At 31.3% G+C, this 14,785-nt stretch overlaps 1 protein-coding gene across 1 annotated transcript in view; it reads left to right on the plus strand.

Moving 5' to 3' along the window:
- Positions 1 to 14,785, plus strand: part of LOC117170032 (serine/arginine repetitive matrix protein 1-like) — a 58,253-nt gene that overhangs the window by 33,351 nt on the left and 10,117 nt on the right. Inside the window, exons 5-7 of the mRNA XM_033356549.1 lie at positions 1,789 to 2,363; positions 11,386 to 11,458; positions 13,050 to 13,262. Coding sequence (XP_033212440.1) covers positions 1,789 to 2,363; positions 11,386 to 11,458; positions 13,050 to 13,262 — 861 coding nt within the window. The remainder of the gene's footprint in view (positions 1 to 1,788; positions 2,364 to 11,385; positions 11,459 to 13,049; positions 13,263 to 14,785) is intronic.

Below are 14,785 nucleotides of genomic sequence, written 5' to 3' on the forward strand. Positions count from 1 at the left end.
GTTTGCTCTCAGCTGAGAATAAACGCAATAGAGTGGTCGCCTCTGAGGCTCTTTTGGCGCGCATAAATCGGAATCGTGAGGAATTTTTTCGTCGATTTGTGATTGTGGATGAAACATGGATACACCATTGCACTCCTGAGAGATATGTCTGAGAAACGATAGTTAAAATAAATTTTACAGTACCCGAAAATTTGATTCAAATCTCATTCTTGAGCAACACTTTAAAGATATTTCGCCTAACACTTTTGAATTCATTAGAAAACGCTGCGAAATCTTTCGTAATTCTATTAGAATCTTATAAACTACTTTTAAGTACCCCTTGGTCTAATATAATTACCCGACATTTTTGAAACCTTGAAATCTGGTAAGAATTTAAAATAAAATTAGAAAGTTTAAAACTTAAACATTATCAAAAACGGCAGAAGTCACTTTTTTGGGATCCAGTTTTTTGAAAAATTAATATTTCTAACCATTTTCTCCAGGCTAATAAAAAAAAAATTTTAAATGTTTTCTGTTTATTTTTTTTACTAGACTTACACACGGAAATATCATGAAATGATTTTTTTTATTTCAATGACTTGAAAAAATTTGTTTATTCTCTTAGACATCATTGAAAAGATCTGAACAAGATTTTTAACCGGATTTTATTCTTTCGTCTGATTTATGAAATACAAATATCTCACAAGGAGAAGCACGAAGCGTATGTAATTCACGCGATAAGAACTATAGTAATGATTATTTTAACGAAAACAAGATTGATAAGCAATTTATCCACATTAAAATTTCAAATGCTTAGACGATGTATAGCAAGATAATGATAAAAATAAAACCAATATTAAATTTTATTTCTGTTATTTTATGATCACTAATATTCTGCCTGTAATTATTTGTTATACTCTGTTCTTTTAAATTTTTAACATATTTTATAAGAACAAACAATAATCTCATTTGGCTTTTTCCGCTTTGCAAACACTGAATAGGTGATTTTTGCTTACTTAATGGGATTCATTTCAAGCCTCAGTAAAAAATAGCATTTTTTGTATGATATTAGCAGACCTCTTGAAAGAATGTTTGCCACATCTGTAATTGGTTTTAATAATTAATGATACATTTTCAGAATCTTTTACATACGGAAATAAAAAAATTTCATATATAACTCTTAAGACTAAAACTATACTAGACAGTATTTATAAATTGTAGCCAATCAAAAAAATGATAATTAAACTATTAAATAGACTAGTACAAGTTTTTTATAATTGTATGTTTTTTATTTTCATTTGGTCTTATCCGTATTGTATTTCTAGATTTTTCGCTTTTCATGGCCAATCAAGTCTTTAATAATTCACTTATATTTAAAGAAGTTTTCTCTAACAAAACTTCCAATAAAATTACTTTTTAGGAAGTGCGTTTTCAGTGAAAAATTAAAAAACGTGTTAGTAATTCTGCAACTTTTTTGCATTGTTGAAAAATGAATACCAGTTTGCTCTCAAACTTAAAGAAAGAGACTCATACATATTTTAAATTGTACTAGATTGATAAATTTGAATCATACAGAGTTAAAGAAAAGAATTGTTTTTTGTAAAAAATAGACTAGTCCGGGACAATAGCATAATGGAATTATACCTTAGCTAGGAGTGAGACTGTAGTTTCGAAATCCTGCCTTGTTCAAAATTTTCAATTAAATTAATTAGATTATTGAATTCCAAATTCTGACAAACTTTTCGGCATGTGCAGTCCTTCGAGCGTTACGGACTTTAGAAAAATGTAATTCTTTGTTTATCGTTGCAGAGTTTAGTTCACAGTCCGAATCTTCATCTAATAGTGGCTCCAGTCCCGGTGTTCGTGCTACCAGCAGTTCCGATAAACCTGAAAGGTCTTCTACACCCGTGAGGTCCAGGTCCAGGTCTCCTCGTCCTGTGAGGGTCAGGTCCAGGTCTCCTCCTCCCAGAAATGTTTCTTCTGAAAAGGCTTCTTCTTCAAAATCTCCTCTTGCTAACAGGTTGATGGTTGCACCTAAATGGCTTCCTTCTGATCACGGACCTGGACATAAACTTGATCAACTTCCATTTATTCGGCTGATTCCCAAAACGGCTTCGAAACGGAAGTTCGAACTCAGAAGATACACTTTTCCTGTCCATGGAGAAATGAAATTGAGAAAAGGAAGCAGTATATATGAACCTCTGCCAACTGAAGAACAAATTGTTATATCAACATCCAACGGTGACGTGTTTGCAATTTTGGAGACTTCTAATTGCCTTGCTGGAATGTATATCCGTTCATCAAAGACTTTCAAACGGGCAAAAATAAACACAGAAACGGGAAGAGTTACCGTATTAACTCAAGATGAACTTGATGACACTCCAGTGAGTACCCTCGCTCCAATCAGAAAACATTTTCAAATAAAACGTGAAAAACCCATATAAACCAGAATCTTTCATGTATTAATAATTTAATAAAAAATTTGAACTTAATTCTTTTGAAATGAAAATAAAATCTTATTTATTTTGAAAAATTGCATGTTCTAAAATCATAACAAAGAAACAGAGAAATCAAAATATATTTACAACGGCTGATTAGAAACCAACATGGCAAGAGCAATAAGAACATACAAGAAGCATAAAAGGGAATGTCAACCAAAACCACCCTCTTACTCTTTTCTTAATCCTTTTCCATATTTTTATTTCGTTAGGAGTGAACAGTGTTTAATAACGATTTTTGGTCGGATTTCCATGTTTTGATCACATTTGCTTGAAACTTTAAATGTTAGATTTAATTATTAAAAAAATGTATTCAGGCAGATCGGCTCCAACATGGCTGATGCTTATCTCTCACCGCTGTAACTTTTTTGTCTGCATAGCAGAGCGGTTTTATGCAACTTTAATGTACCTAGATATTTTAGAAATAATTACTTGCGGCTACAAATTCGAGATTACGATATTTATTTCTTGGAAAACTACTCAGTATCGATATACATTGTAAATAATTTAGAATTACATTAAGCACATATCGAAACTGCACCATTTACATTTTTTTTTGAAATTATATTTTTGCCAACATCCGCGTGATACCTTATAATAATAATATATCTTTAATTTAAAGACTATTTTTATAATAAGAATAATATAGAAATTTTACGTAAAGCGCAATCTGATTTTCTTGTTATCATTTATTTATATTTATTCAAGAAATACTTCCCAACCTTGAATATTTCACCTTCATTTGAAGAAAAAGCATTGAGAGGGATTTGAGATTTTTAGCTCTGCGACAAAGAGATTCCTTTTAATGCTAATAGTTTTCAGATGTATTTTTATATGTGTTAACATACAATTATAACGTGTTAACATACAATTATAACGTGTCCCTTATATTTATTAAATTAAAATATTTTTAATTTTAATGTTCAAAATGTGCTATATTCACACCAGAAATAAATTGCTAAATGCTTCTTTTCCAGAATTATATAATTTATTGATTTTACTGAACGAATATTGATTTAAAATTCACAATATCTGAATTTTAAGACAAATTATGAAAAATGTATCTAATTGTTTAATAATTATCAAAGTCATTATGAGGGAATTTTTAAACGTAAGATGTAAATTTAAAGTCAAAATTCTGAAATTGAAAATAGTGACAGAAAATTTCAAAATTCTTTTAATTGCTAGATTTCAATTGAAGTCAGTAAAAGGCGGAATTTTCGAGTAAAATATTCGAACTTAAGGTTAAAGTTAAAAAATTTGAAAAATCCGGCTTAAGCTTTAAAAATGTTGGCGACAGAATTAAAAAATTAAGAATTCTTCTAAGTTTTCCTAATTTTTAATAATTCTAAGTTTTCCTAATTTTTAATAATTTTGTGGATTTCTCTGAGTCACTATAAGGTGGTTTTTTTAATCTTAAAGAAATCTGGGGATAAAAATCAAAGTTTCAGAAACCTTTCTCAAAATTTTAGCATTATCAATTATCAAAATTAGAGTTGTAGGTCAAAATACAACAATCCAAAAAAATAACTAAAATTTAAAAAATTTTCATGAAGCACTAAATTTTCATGGATGTCCTAACAAGTCAATTTTTCGTATCTTGAAATTAAAAATTCTGTTGAAAATTGTAGAAATCTACAGAAGAAGTGTAAAACTAAATCTTCATCAAAAATGACCTGACAGAAACAAAAGGTGCATATCCAAGATGTAGAAAGATTAACGGTTTTTTGGATGTACATCATGTTAAAAGGGTGTTTTCATACTTTCAACATCCAAGTATGGAAATCGTCATTTCTTAGTAACTAAAGTCACTAGATATTTTTTATTTAACCGCTGGCGTATGAAATAACTTTCAAATGAGTAGAGGAAGCTGACATAGCACGGATATTATATCTCTGCACTTGCCTCAAGGGTTATTTTATTATCCGTTGAACATTTAATCCGGAATATCGACATTCCTTAATGACTAAAATCATAAAAAGTTTTCTGCTTAATCTATAAGGATATGGATCACATTCAAGTAAATAGGGAACGTATAAACTTTGAAGGTGTAGTCTTTGAACTTTTATAAGTTGTTGCTTAATCCTCCCTTATTTAGAGAAGCAAATAAATTAACTTTTCGTAAAGAATTAATGACCAAAGATCAGGCCTACAATATCACTTTAGACCATACATATAGGAAGTGTCCTTACGAGGACTCACATTATAATTTATTTTTAGGGCAGTTTTATCATCCCTTAATTATTAAAACCAAGAAATAGATATTTTCAATGGGATGAAGCAACAGAGAATTTTTATTAATACATTGATTAACAAAACTACTTCAAAACATATACAGGTAACGTTTTTTAAAGCAGGATTTGCATTAGAATTTATTTTCAGCGAGTCTTATCATCCCCTAATTACTAAAAATATATTCCAATGCAAACTCTGCTAAAAAAAAACGCTATCTGTATATGTTTTAAAGTGATTTTGTTGATCAATGTATTAATAAAAAAATCTTTGGCGCTTTATCCCGTTTAAAATATAGATTTTTTGTTTTAATAACTAAGGGATGATCAAACTACCCTAAAAATAAATTATAATGCAAGTCTTCCTGAAGAAGGCTTCCTATATGTATGTTTTCAAGTGATATTGTATGCCTGATCTTTGGTAATTTATTCCTTACGAAAAGTTAATTTCTCTTCTCCCCTAATGAGGAATAATTAAGCAACCCTTTACAAGATGTCAAGGACATCCTTGTCATCTGCATCTTTTGTATTTACTTTAATATGATTCCTATGCTCTTAGATTAATCAGAGCATGTTCTGTGATTATAGTCATTAAGAAATGTCGATATTCCGGATTAAATGTTCAAGGGATAATAAAACAACTCTTGATATAAGTGTAGAAGTATAATATCCGTGCTATGTACGCTTCCTCTACTCATTTGAAAGTTTTTTTATACCCTAGCAGTTGAATAAAAAATCTGTAGTGACTTTAGTTTTTCAGAAATGATGATTTCCACACTTGGATGTTTAAAGTATGAAAACAAACTGATAACATGCTGTACACCAAAAAATCGCTAATCTTTCTAAATTTTGGATATGAACCCTTTGTTTCAGTAAGACCAAAGCTTCAACAATAGATTTGATGAAATTGTCTTTCTTTCCTTTTTCTTAATTCGTTATAAATTATGCAATATAAAATAGTAAAGATTGCGATAGTTTTGCTAATTCAGCTCAACGAATATTTGGTAAACAGTTAAGTTTTTATATTTTATGTCAGAAAAAAAAAAAAAAAAATTAAGCATAGAAAACATTCGAGCTGGAAATTCTACAGAATTTTTACCTAATGTTTACTGCTGAGCAGCCATATTATGAACAATAGTTTGAGCTCTGAGAATCGTTAAGTTATCAGAATTTTTCATTCGTCGATTTGAATAGACTGAAAATGAGGCTGCAAAAGCAACATAATCTATTGATTCTGTAAAGAAAAGAATTTGTACATTTAAAAAGCTGAGTAGAGCGAAAAAATTGAGAAGTTGCATTCACACACCAGTACTCAGTAATTCAGCTGAGGATTTACTAGTTTTTGTTCTAGTCCCTCCTCCCGAATTACACATTATGCTTGAAATAATAAACACCATAGTTAGTCATATTTTAATCTAGTGTGAATCAGACGTTAGAAATTGGATTTAAAAATGTTATGTACAGCAAAAAGTAACTCCAAATGGTACTAGCTTTACTGGTAATTCTTGTAAAAATTGAAGGTTGAAGCTAGTAATCCTCAATTTGGTCGACGATTATTGCAAAGTATCTCTCACAACTGCCACTATATATACAAAACAAGAATGAGAGTAATTCTGCCGTTGTATTAATTATATTTGATTGAATATTTATGTACATATCATAACCTTGGATTTTTGAAGGTTAGTTATTGGCCAGATTTTAAGCCAATCGACAATTTAATAAATTCTTCTTACATATTGGCTGAGCTCTAGAGAATAAATATTTTAAATTTTAGGCTGTCAGGCCATTGGCTAGTGCTAGGCCGATTATTTATGTTTTAAAACAAACAAGAGTTATTGAATTGCCTGAAGGGCGTCAGACCGTTTATAATATTAGTGAAGACCCCTACACGATCAAAAGAATACTAGGATGATTTCTCATGATTCCTATACATTATTATTCAACTCCCCACTATCTTAAGACAGAGAGGGGTAGGGTTAGGAGGAATTGAGCAGGTTAAATAGAACACTTATGACAATCAAGGTCTAATAATTCAAACACGACCAGTGATTACTGGTCACAAATTAATGCTTTATCAACCGCCATTTGATGTCTCAGAACATTCAAATAAGCCTGTAAAGAAAATATTCGTTATATGTAACCCGGATTACTAGCATGTTTTCCTAACACTAACATGGTATTGAAATGAATCGGTATGGTCGTATTGCCAATTATTTATCGACATTCCAACATAAGGGTCCATGAACGTACGGCAGAGTCAAGTGAGGTTACCGCCATATTGGATTGTTGCACGCAAGTAAGCCTAGTCATTTTTTAAACGATCTTCCAATATTGTTGTGCTTGAATGACCTGTATAGTCATTCTAGGTTACAATCAGATTGGACTGTCGTACACAAGTGAGCATCCGTCACTCAGACTGCAATTCATACGCCAGATCTATGTCCTAACGTTCTAACAACCTTCCAACATGGCGCTCCTTTCTTGACACGAAAGATAATTAAAGGTTGCAGCCATCTTGGACGGTCGTATTTGCCTATAATCAACACTCGACCACGACTGCAATTCAAATAGTTGTAAATAAAATCACTTCCTGTATTTAACAATTCAAAATTTCATCCCCACCATACTGAATCACCGAACTTAATTACAGCCAAAGGTGAAATGGAAAGACATACCTATCTTCCTCTCCGAGTTAGAAGTTTTGAGCATTACGCCAAAACGAATTTAGTTTGATTATTTGTGTTGAATTTCTGACTCCAGAAACACGTCCTCGAGAGCCTGATTAGTTCGTACAGATCTCAAATTACGCCCAACTGAAGCGTCGTTAATATATTTGGCGTCGTTTAACTAGATCAAATCAATCTTAGGTGGCCATACGATGGTCGAACACAGAGTGAAGATTAACGACGCCAAGTACAGAATTGGCTGCAAGGTCATAGACCATACACCTAAAGTGCCGACTACGCTACACAACTAAACGTGTGAAGGCACACTTAAATTTGAGTGCTCTTTAGCGGGTATATATCTTCCCTGATTCCCCCCTCACTCGTACTAGAGTGTTCCACAAGGATCGCCATGTTTGTTTACCGCGCACTCACATGCGCAACATTCGCGACGCAAGACTTAGTCCGGCTCACCTACTATACATAGTGCGTGCTTTAAGATACCGGCTGCTAATGTTTTGACAGTTCGCACTAATAGCCGGGGTAGACTTCCTATGTGGCCGTGTTTTCCTCCTGTCAACGTGATGTGGACGCGTCATGTGTGAATTTACGTTTCACGGTTACCCAGTCGTGAATCTTAAATGTCGAATGTGTGTGCGTTTGTGGGTGACGGATTGGTCGTCGGCCCGAAGAGTATCTAGTGAACAGAAATAAACCAAAAGTTCGACGTGGTTAGAAATGGTGTTTTATTATTAGGTTTGCTATACACCCCCCCCCCCCCGGCTTCCAAATCTAGTGACGAATCGGATGCTCAGTTACAATTCCTAGGCCTCCACAGGATTTTTACAGCAACAGGTCGTTCCTATTGAGGGTTCTGTCCTATGAGAGGACCCAAGAAGCCGTGCTCGACCAGGTATGGCTCACCAAAACAAATTATATTTTTGATAAAGCCGACTGGGCGTAATTATTAAGCCAATTAGGGCGTGATACATTATATCACGTCACAAGATGAGAATTTTAAGGTTTTTAAATGTAAAATGTTGTGAAAATACAATTTTTTTATCTAACCTAAAGCTTAAAACATAAAAAATATACCAAACAATTTGATCGAATCAAATAGCATATTTTTTATAATGGATACTGAATGAAAAAATGTTGGCCTGTTGGCGTATTTTGTAGGAATAGTAAATAGACGGATTGATAAACGTTAAGAAATCATAATTGCACAAATTTAGGAAAAAGAAATAGTTCTTTTGTTTAAATTTATAAAAAAGTAGGGATATTCGATTCCGATTCGATTCTTCAAAAAATCGATTCTCTTATAAAAAAAATCGATTTTTTCCACCCGATTCTTCGCTATTCGATTTTTAAGTGAATCGATTCTTTACCCTAAGAATCGAAGAGTCGATTTTTTTTCAAAAATTACAATTTAGGTATTTTTTCCTAACAGCCCGCACTGCTTGTATCTTTGTTATATCTATGTTCTATAGTTGCATTTGTAGCATTGTGTATAATTTGAAGACGGCTTCACATCTAAAAGATTTCTCACAGCTCCTAAGACTAAGAGTTCAAGTCAGGGTGTCGCTCCACGTGGGCTTCCGCGCGTAAAACGAAAAGCAGAGAACGAACAGCCAATTACGGAACACCGATAAGATGAAAGGAAACCCAAAGGTTTTCTGTAATTGGCTGATCATTTGCTGCCTTGCGACAAAGAAATAAAGCCACAAACAAAACAGAAGACAAACTACAGAGCACTACCTTAGAGCATATTCCTGAAGGGAGCACGCAATGCTAAAATGCGTTGCTAACCTGCCAGCTGTTGGGGGGATTGTCTTTCTCTCTCGCTTTTTAACCAATAAGAGCGCGAGCCATTTTCATTATATGCGGTTTGAATTTCCCCGCCACTATTTTTGAAACATTGCAATGTTTCACGAGACCTTGAAAGTTTCATAAAACTTTTCAGTGGGTCAATGTTTCATGAAATTTTACAACCCTAGTTTCACGTTTCACGTTGTTGGATAGGCTTTGTATCTAAAATCTAGATATTACAGTTTATGTTTATACAGAAAATTGGTACGTACAAAATCATAAATATTTATTGCACGAATATTTGAATTTATCTGTATAATGATTATTGGATATTTTATGGTTTCATTCTGATTTTATATCATGAACTGCATTGAATGCTTTTCCTTTTCCTCAGAGCATTTTTATACCATCTCCTGCGTGTTTACCAAAAGCTAAAAATTATCATTCGAAATTTTGAATGCTCCTTGTGATTGATTAGGGTGATGGATTTGTAAACATCTTGTTTAAATCATACAAAAAGTAGGTATATTTGCTAATCTTAGTAATTCTTGAAGCCTATGAAAATAATTTACTCCTTAGATAAAGTATCTCGTGCTCATAAAATTCAGAATCGATTCAAAAATCGGGTTTTTTTTAGAAAATCGAACATCCCTATAAAAAAGTCCTCTCAGGTAAATCTCCCAAATTGGGCGAATGTAAGATTTGCTTGGCGTATTTTGCTTGCAAAAGTATTTTTAATCTTATGAATCGATAAAAATTCCTAATTCCGCACAGTTTTAACATTATTTTTAGTACTTTGTCTGTTTATCGATATAAAAAAAACAATTTTTACTAATAATTAACAATATTTCATGCTGTTACGATGAACCTATTTGAGCGCATAAATTTTTCCTCTGATCAAGTTTGGACAAATCAAATGTCCCAATTTGGCCTGAACACTAAATTATTTTAAAGAAACCTACGAAATAAAATGATTTAAAATTAACTATTAAATACTATAGGGATTAAAACATAAATTTTATACAAATTAAAAATTTTAAACTTAAAATTTCAAAAATAGAATGACCTTAAAAATATCTCAATTTCATCCAGAACGTAATATTAAAAAATAAAAATTTCACCCCATTTACGTCACTCCAAATGTTGAAGATATATTTCTTCTCCTAGTTCAGAAAAAAAAATGTTACAGACATTTGCAAACTTCTAATTAAATGCAAACCTTTTGTACAAAAAATTTTCCTCTTTTAATTCAGAAAGAAAAGAAAAAGAAGAAACTTCTTAAACTCAGATGTAATTAGAATGGGTCTTATTAAAAACTAAATAATTTTATTTGATATAAAATAAAGGACATTTAAATGATTGGAAAGGCTTTTCTACCAAACACTTTAAAACTTTTGTTACTGGCTGTCTCATAAATCACCAAAAGTGGTGGTAGACAAAAAAAGTTGTAATTTATTCGCTTATTTCCTAGGTAAACTTTATTGTCATTCAAAAGCCCAATAAATGCAATAATTAAATATTTCGAAATATTGTTGACAAGCGCAAATATTTTTTTTAACTTAAGAAAAACAGTTGATATTGTTTTAGAGACAACGCTTAGATATTTATGATAAGAATTTAACTTATAATAAGAAGCTTCTCACACAAATATCATTATTGACATTATTTAAAATATTCTGTATTGATTTTCATGGATGCTAAATACAATCTAAGTACAATCTTAATTAAATTCGTCGTTGATACAGTTATAAGCTTTTTGCATTCAGCAAGAATGAAGATACATTCTACTCTTGTCCTATCATTGGTTGTTACCCTTGATTCGATTGGTAAATGTAATAACATGATAATGGTTCATTTATGTAAAAAAATTATTCTAATTACGCAAATAACAATTGCTCCGATGTATCAAATAATAGAGCGTGATTCAAATCCATCATAATACTTTTAAATCTTAGAGAGTCATTAAAAGTGTTTGAATTATTCTGAACTCAATTTAAATGTTCAAAATACTCTGAAACCTTTTAAACTATGACCGAATCCTTCAAAATGCATCGATTAACTTTGAGCACCCTCAAATCGCTTGAAATCTTAAAAATCACAACTTTAAAATCTCTTCATGTACTTCGAAATGTATTAAAATCTTTTCAAATCTTGAAAATCACAGAACTTTTTAAAATATATATTTGATTTGATGAATTTTCGCAGTGCGTCAATACCACGGTAGCAAAAACAATACCTTCAGATTTGCTGCTAACTGGTAAACTTATAATGAATTCTGGTAAGATTTAAAATGAAATAAAAAAGTTTACAACTGAAATATTTTTAATGATTTTGTCAAGGCCAATTAAAAAATTATTCAGAAAATGTGTTCTTTTAATTTCTCTATAATGGCTTTACATACGATAATATTATGGAAATATTTTTATCTAAATGATTTTTAAAAAAAATTTTATTCTACAAGACATCGTCGAAAATATGTGTGCAACATTTTTAAACGAATTTTATTCCTTGGTCTGATTTATAAAATACAAATATTTCACAAGGCCAAGCACGTGGCGTATTCAATTTCTAAGATAAGAACTATAGTATTATATTATTTGTAAAAAAATTATTAATAATCGATTCATCAGCATCAAAATTTAAATGCTTAGATATAGTATTGTAAGCAAATCATAACCATAATACCAAAAATAAATATAATTTATGTTATTTTATTATAGATAATTTTTTGCTTGTAATTCTCTGTTACATTCTGTACTTTTAAATTTAAAACGTCTCTTATGTGGAGCAATAAAAATGATTTTTGAGCCTAAATAAAACAAAAAAGAACATTTTTTTCATAACATCAGGAGACCTCTTCAAATAATGTTTGTAAAATTTCAAAATGGTTTGAATAATTTATGGTATACAGTTTTAGATTCTTGTACATGCGACATAAAAAGTTTCTTACATAACTTATAAAATATAAACACCATTGAAGAATCGACATGACAGTCAGTAAAAGAAAATTTATGAGTCATAGAATGCAAATCTTCTTTCCTAATTCAAATGGTTGACGTTAAGTTTAGAATATTTGATTGAATTACTAGATTCTTATGAAAGTCAGCTGGGAGAGGTGTTTTAAATTTCAAAGTGCGATTTCCGTTAATAAATTACCTACTTTTTTTTAAGTTTTGAAAGTAAAATACCAATTTCCTCTCAAAATTAAAGGAGAACATACTTAAATTTTGAAAACTGTATGAAATCGATAAATTTGTATCAAAGAACACAAATTTGGCGTAAAATTTACGAAATTGACTAATTAGATCGTTTTTTAACTTTTGGAATGAAATTCTCATTTTTTGTCTATTTTTCAATTCAGAAAGATTTTGAGCTTTGCCAAGTTTCAAAAATAGAATTTACAAAATTGTTCTTTTGTTCTTGGTTTCAATTCCTTATAAAATATTTAATATAAGAGAGAAATGATTTCGATAATTTTGTGAATTCAGTTCAACAAATTTGTTTAGGACACAATTTCTTGAATAAAAAATAAAGTATACAAAGTATTCGATATGGAGACTCTTCAGAATAAAATTGGATTCAGTTAAAAAAAAATGATACTCAGATTGAAGCTGAAGTTGCCAAAGCATTAAAATGTTTCAATTATTGTTAAAAAATAATTTTTACATTTATAATGTAGAGTAGATTGGGACAATAACATCATACTTTTTCTAGGGTTGACCCTTAGGTTCGAACTCCTGCCGTTTTAAAAATTTTAAATTGTATTGATCACATTAGTTATTTCGAAATTCTGACAAACTTTCTGGAATGTGCAGTCCATCTTGCTTTGCGGATGTTAGGAAAATATAATTCTCTGTTTATGGTTGCAGAGTTAAGTTCGCAGTCCGAATCTTTATCTAATAGTGGCTCTATTCCCGGTGTTCCTCCTACCGGACGTTCTGATGCACTGGACAGGTCTCCTCCTACGGTGAGGTCCAGGTCGAGGTCTCCTCCCACCGGACATTGTTCTTTCAAAGCATCCTCTTCTTCAAAGTCTCTTCTTGCTACCAGGTTTATGGTTCCACCTCAATGGCTTCCTGCTCGTAGCGGACCTGGATATAAACTTGATCAACTTCCATTTATTCAAAAATTAAATTAAACAAAAATTCGAACGCAGAAGGTACACTTTTTCTGTCGATACAAAAATGAAATTGGAAACAGGAAAGAATATCTATCAGCCCCTGCCAACTTAAGAACAAATTGTTGTATCGACATTCAATGGTGACGTATTTGTAATATTGGAGACTTCTAACACCCTTGCTGGAATGTATATCCATTCAAAAGCTACCAAACGGGTAAAAGTAAACATAGAAAAGGGCATTGTTACCTTATTAACTCAAGATGAACTCAGTGACACTCCAGTGAGTTCCCAATTTCCAATGAGGAAATATTTTCAAATAACACGCGAAAAACCCATGTAAAACCGTAATTCTCCATGCATTATTGATTTTTAAAAAAATGTAAACCTAATTCCTTTGATACGGAAATAAAATATACATTATTTTGAATAATTATATGTATTAAAATCATAACACAAAAGATCACAGCAATCAAAATGAGATTTCCAAATACTTCCCAACGGCTGATTAGAAACTGATATGGCAAAAGCATGAACAACATACTAGAGGAATAAAAACCAAAGTCAAAAGAAACCACCCTCTTGCTCTTTCCTTATTCCTACTCCATATTTTTTAAGCTAAGAGGATTTTTCGTATAACTTCTATTCTTTAAATAAATTTACTTGAAACATGACGAGCATGGCCGACGCTCCTTTCCCGCCGCTGCCACTTTTTTAGCCCCATAGCTGCGCGGTCTTATAAAAGTTTAGAAATAATTACTTCGAGCTACAATTCTGAAGGTGCGGTATTTATTCCTTGGATAGCATCTCAACACCAATATAAATATGAATTTAAAATTAAGGAAAAGTAATATGTCTATGTTTTAATAATAAGGCATCTGAAGAAAAGGCAAGTAAAAATTACATTGAGAAACATATCGAAACTGCAGAATAAAAATAAATTTTACCTGAACATATTTCCTGTAGCAATTTTTTAGAGCTTGTAAGAGTGAGTTAACTAAACTTAACTCAGTAAATAATCGTTTAACAACACCTACAATTTTTGTCTTAAATTTGCATCCATAATAGGATTGCACTTTTCTAAAGTTTGAGCCTGATTTATTTTTAGGTGGTTTCTTAAATTTTAGAAAAATCTTGGGCCTGAATTCAAAGTTTCAAAAACGTTCCTCTGATTTTGGACATTGTAAAATAAAATCATGAAGTAAAAAATAAAAACGATGTAATCACTGTGTGTGTGCGAAATTATGTATTTATTCGATAAAGTAAAGATTAGTAAACAAACGCTTAGAGATTTTTAAAAGAGGATTACCCTTTCTTCTACGAAGCATATGCATACCAGGTGTATACATATGAAACCGGTATTTTTTCAAGAAAAAAACACATTTCTTTCAAGAGAATGATAATAAATATTTTATTCAAAGTATGCGCCCTCGCTGGCTACACATTTTGTCCACCTCTCAGGCAATTTATGGATACCTTTCCAAAAAA

Source organism: Belonocnema kinseyi, chromosome 3 (assembly GCF_010883055.1).
Source record: "Belonocnema kinseyi isolate 2016_QV_RU_SX_M_011 chromosome 3, B_treatae_v1, whole genome shotgun sequence".
Taxonomy (NCBI): Eukaryota; Metazoa; Arthropoda; class Insecta; order Hymenoptera; family Cynipidae; genus Belonocnema; species Belonocnema kinseyi.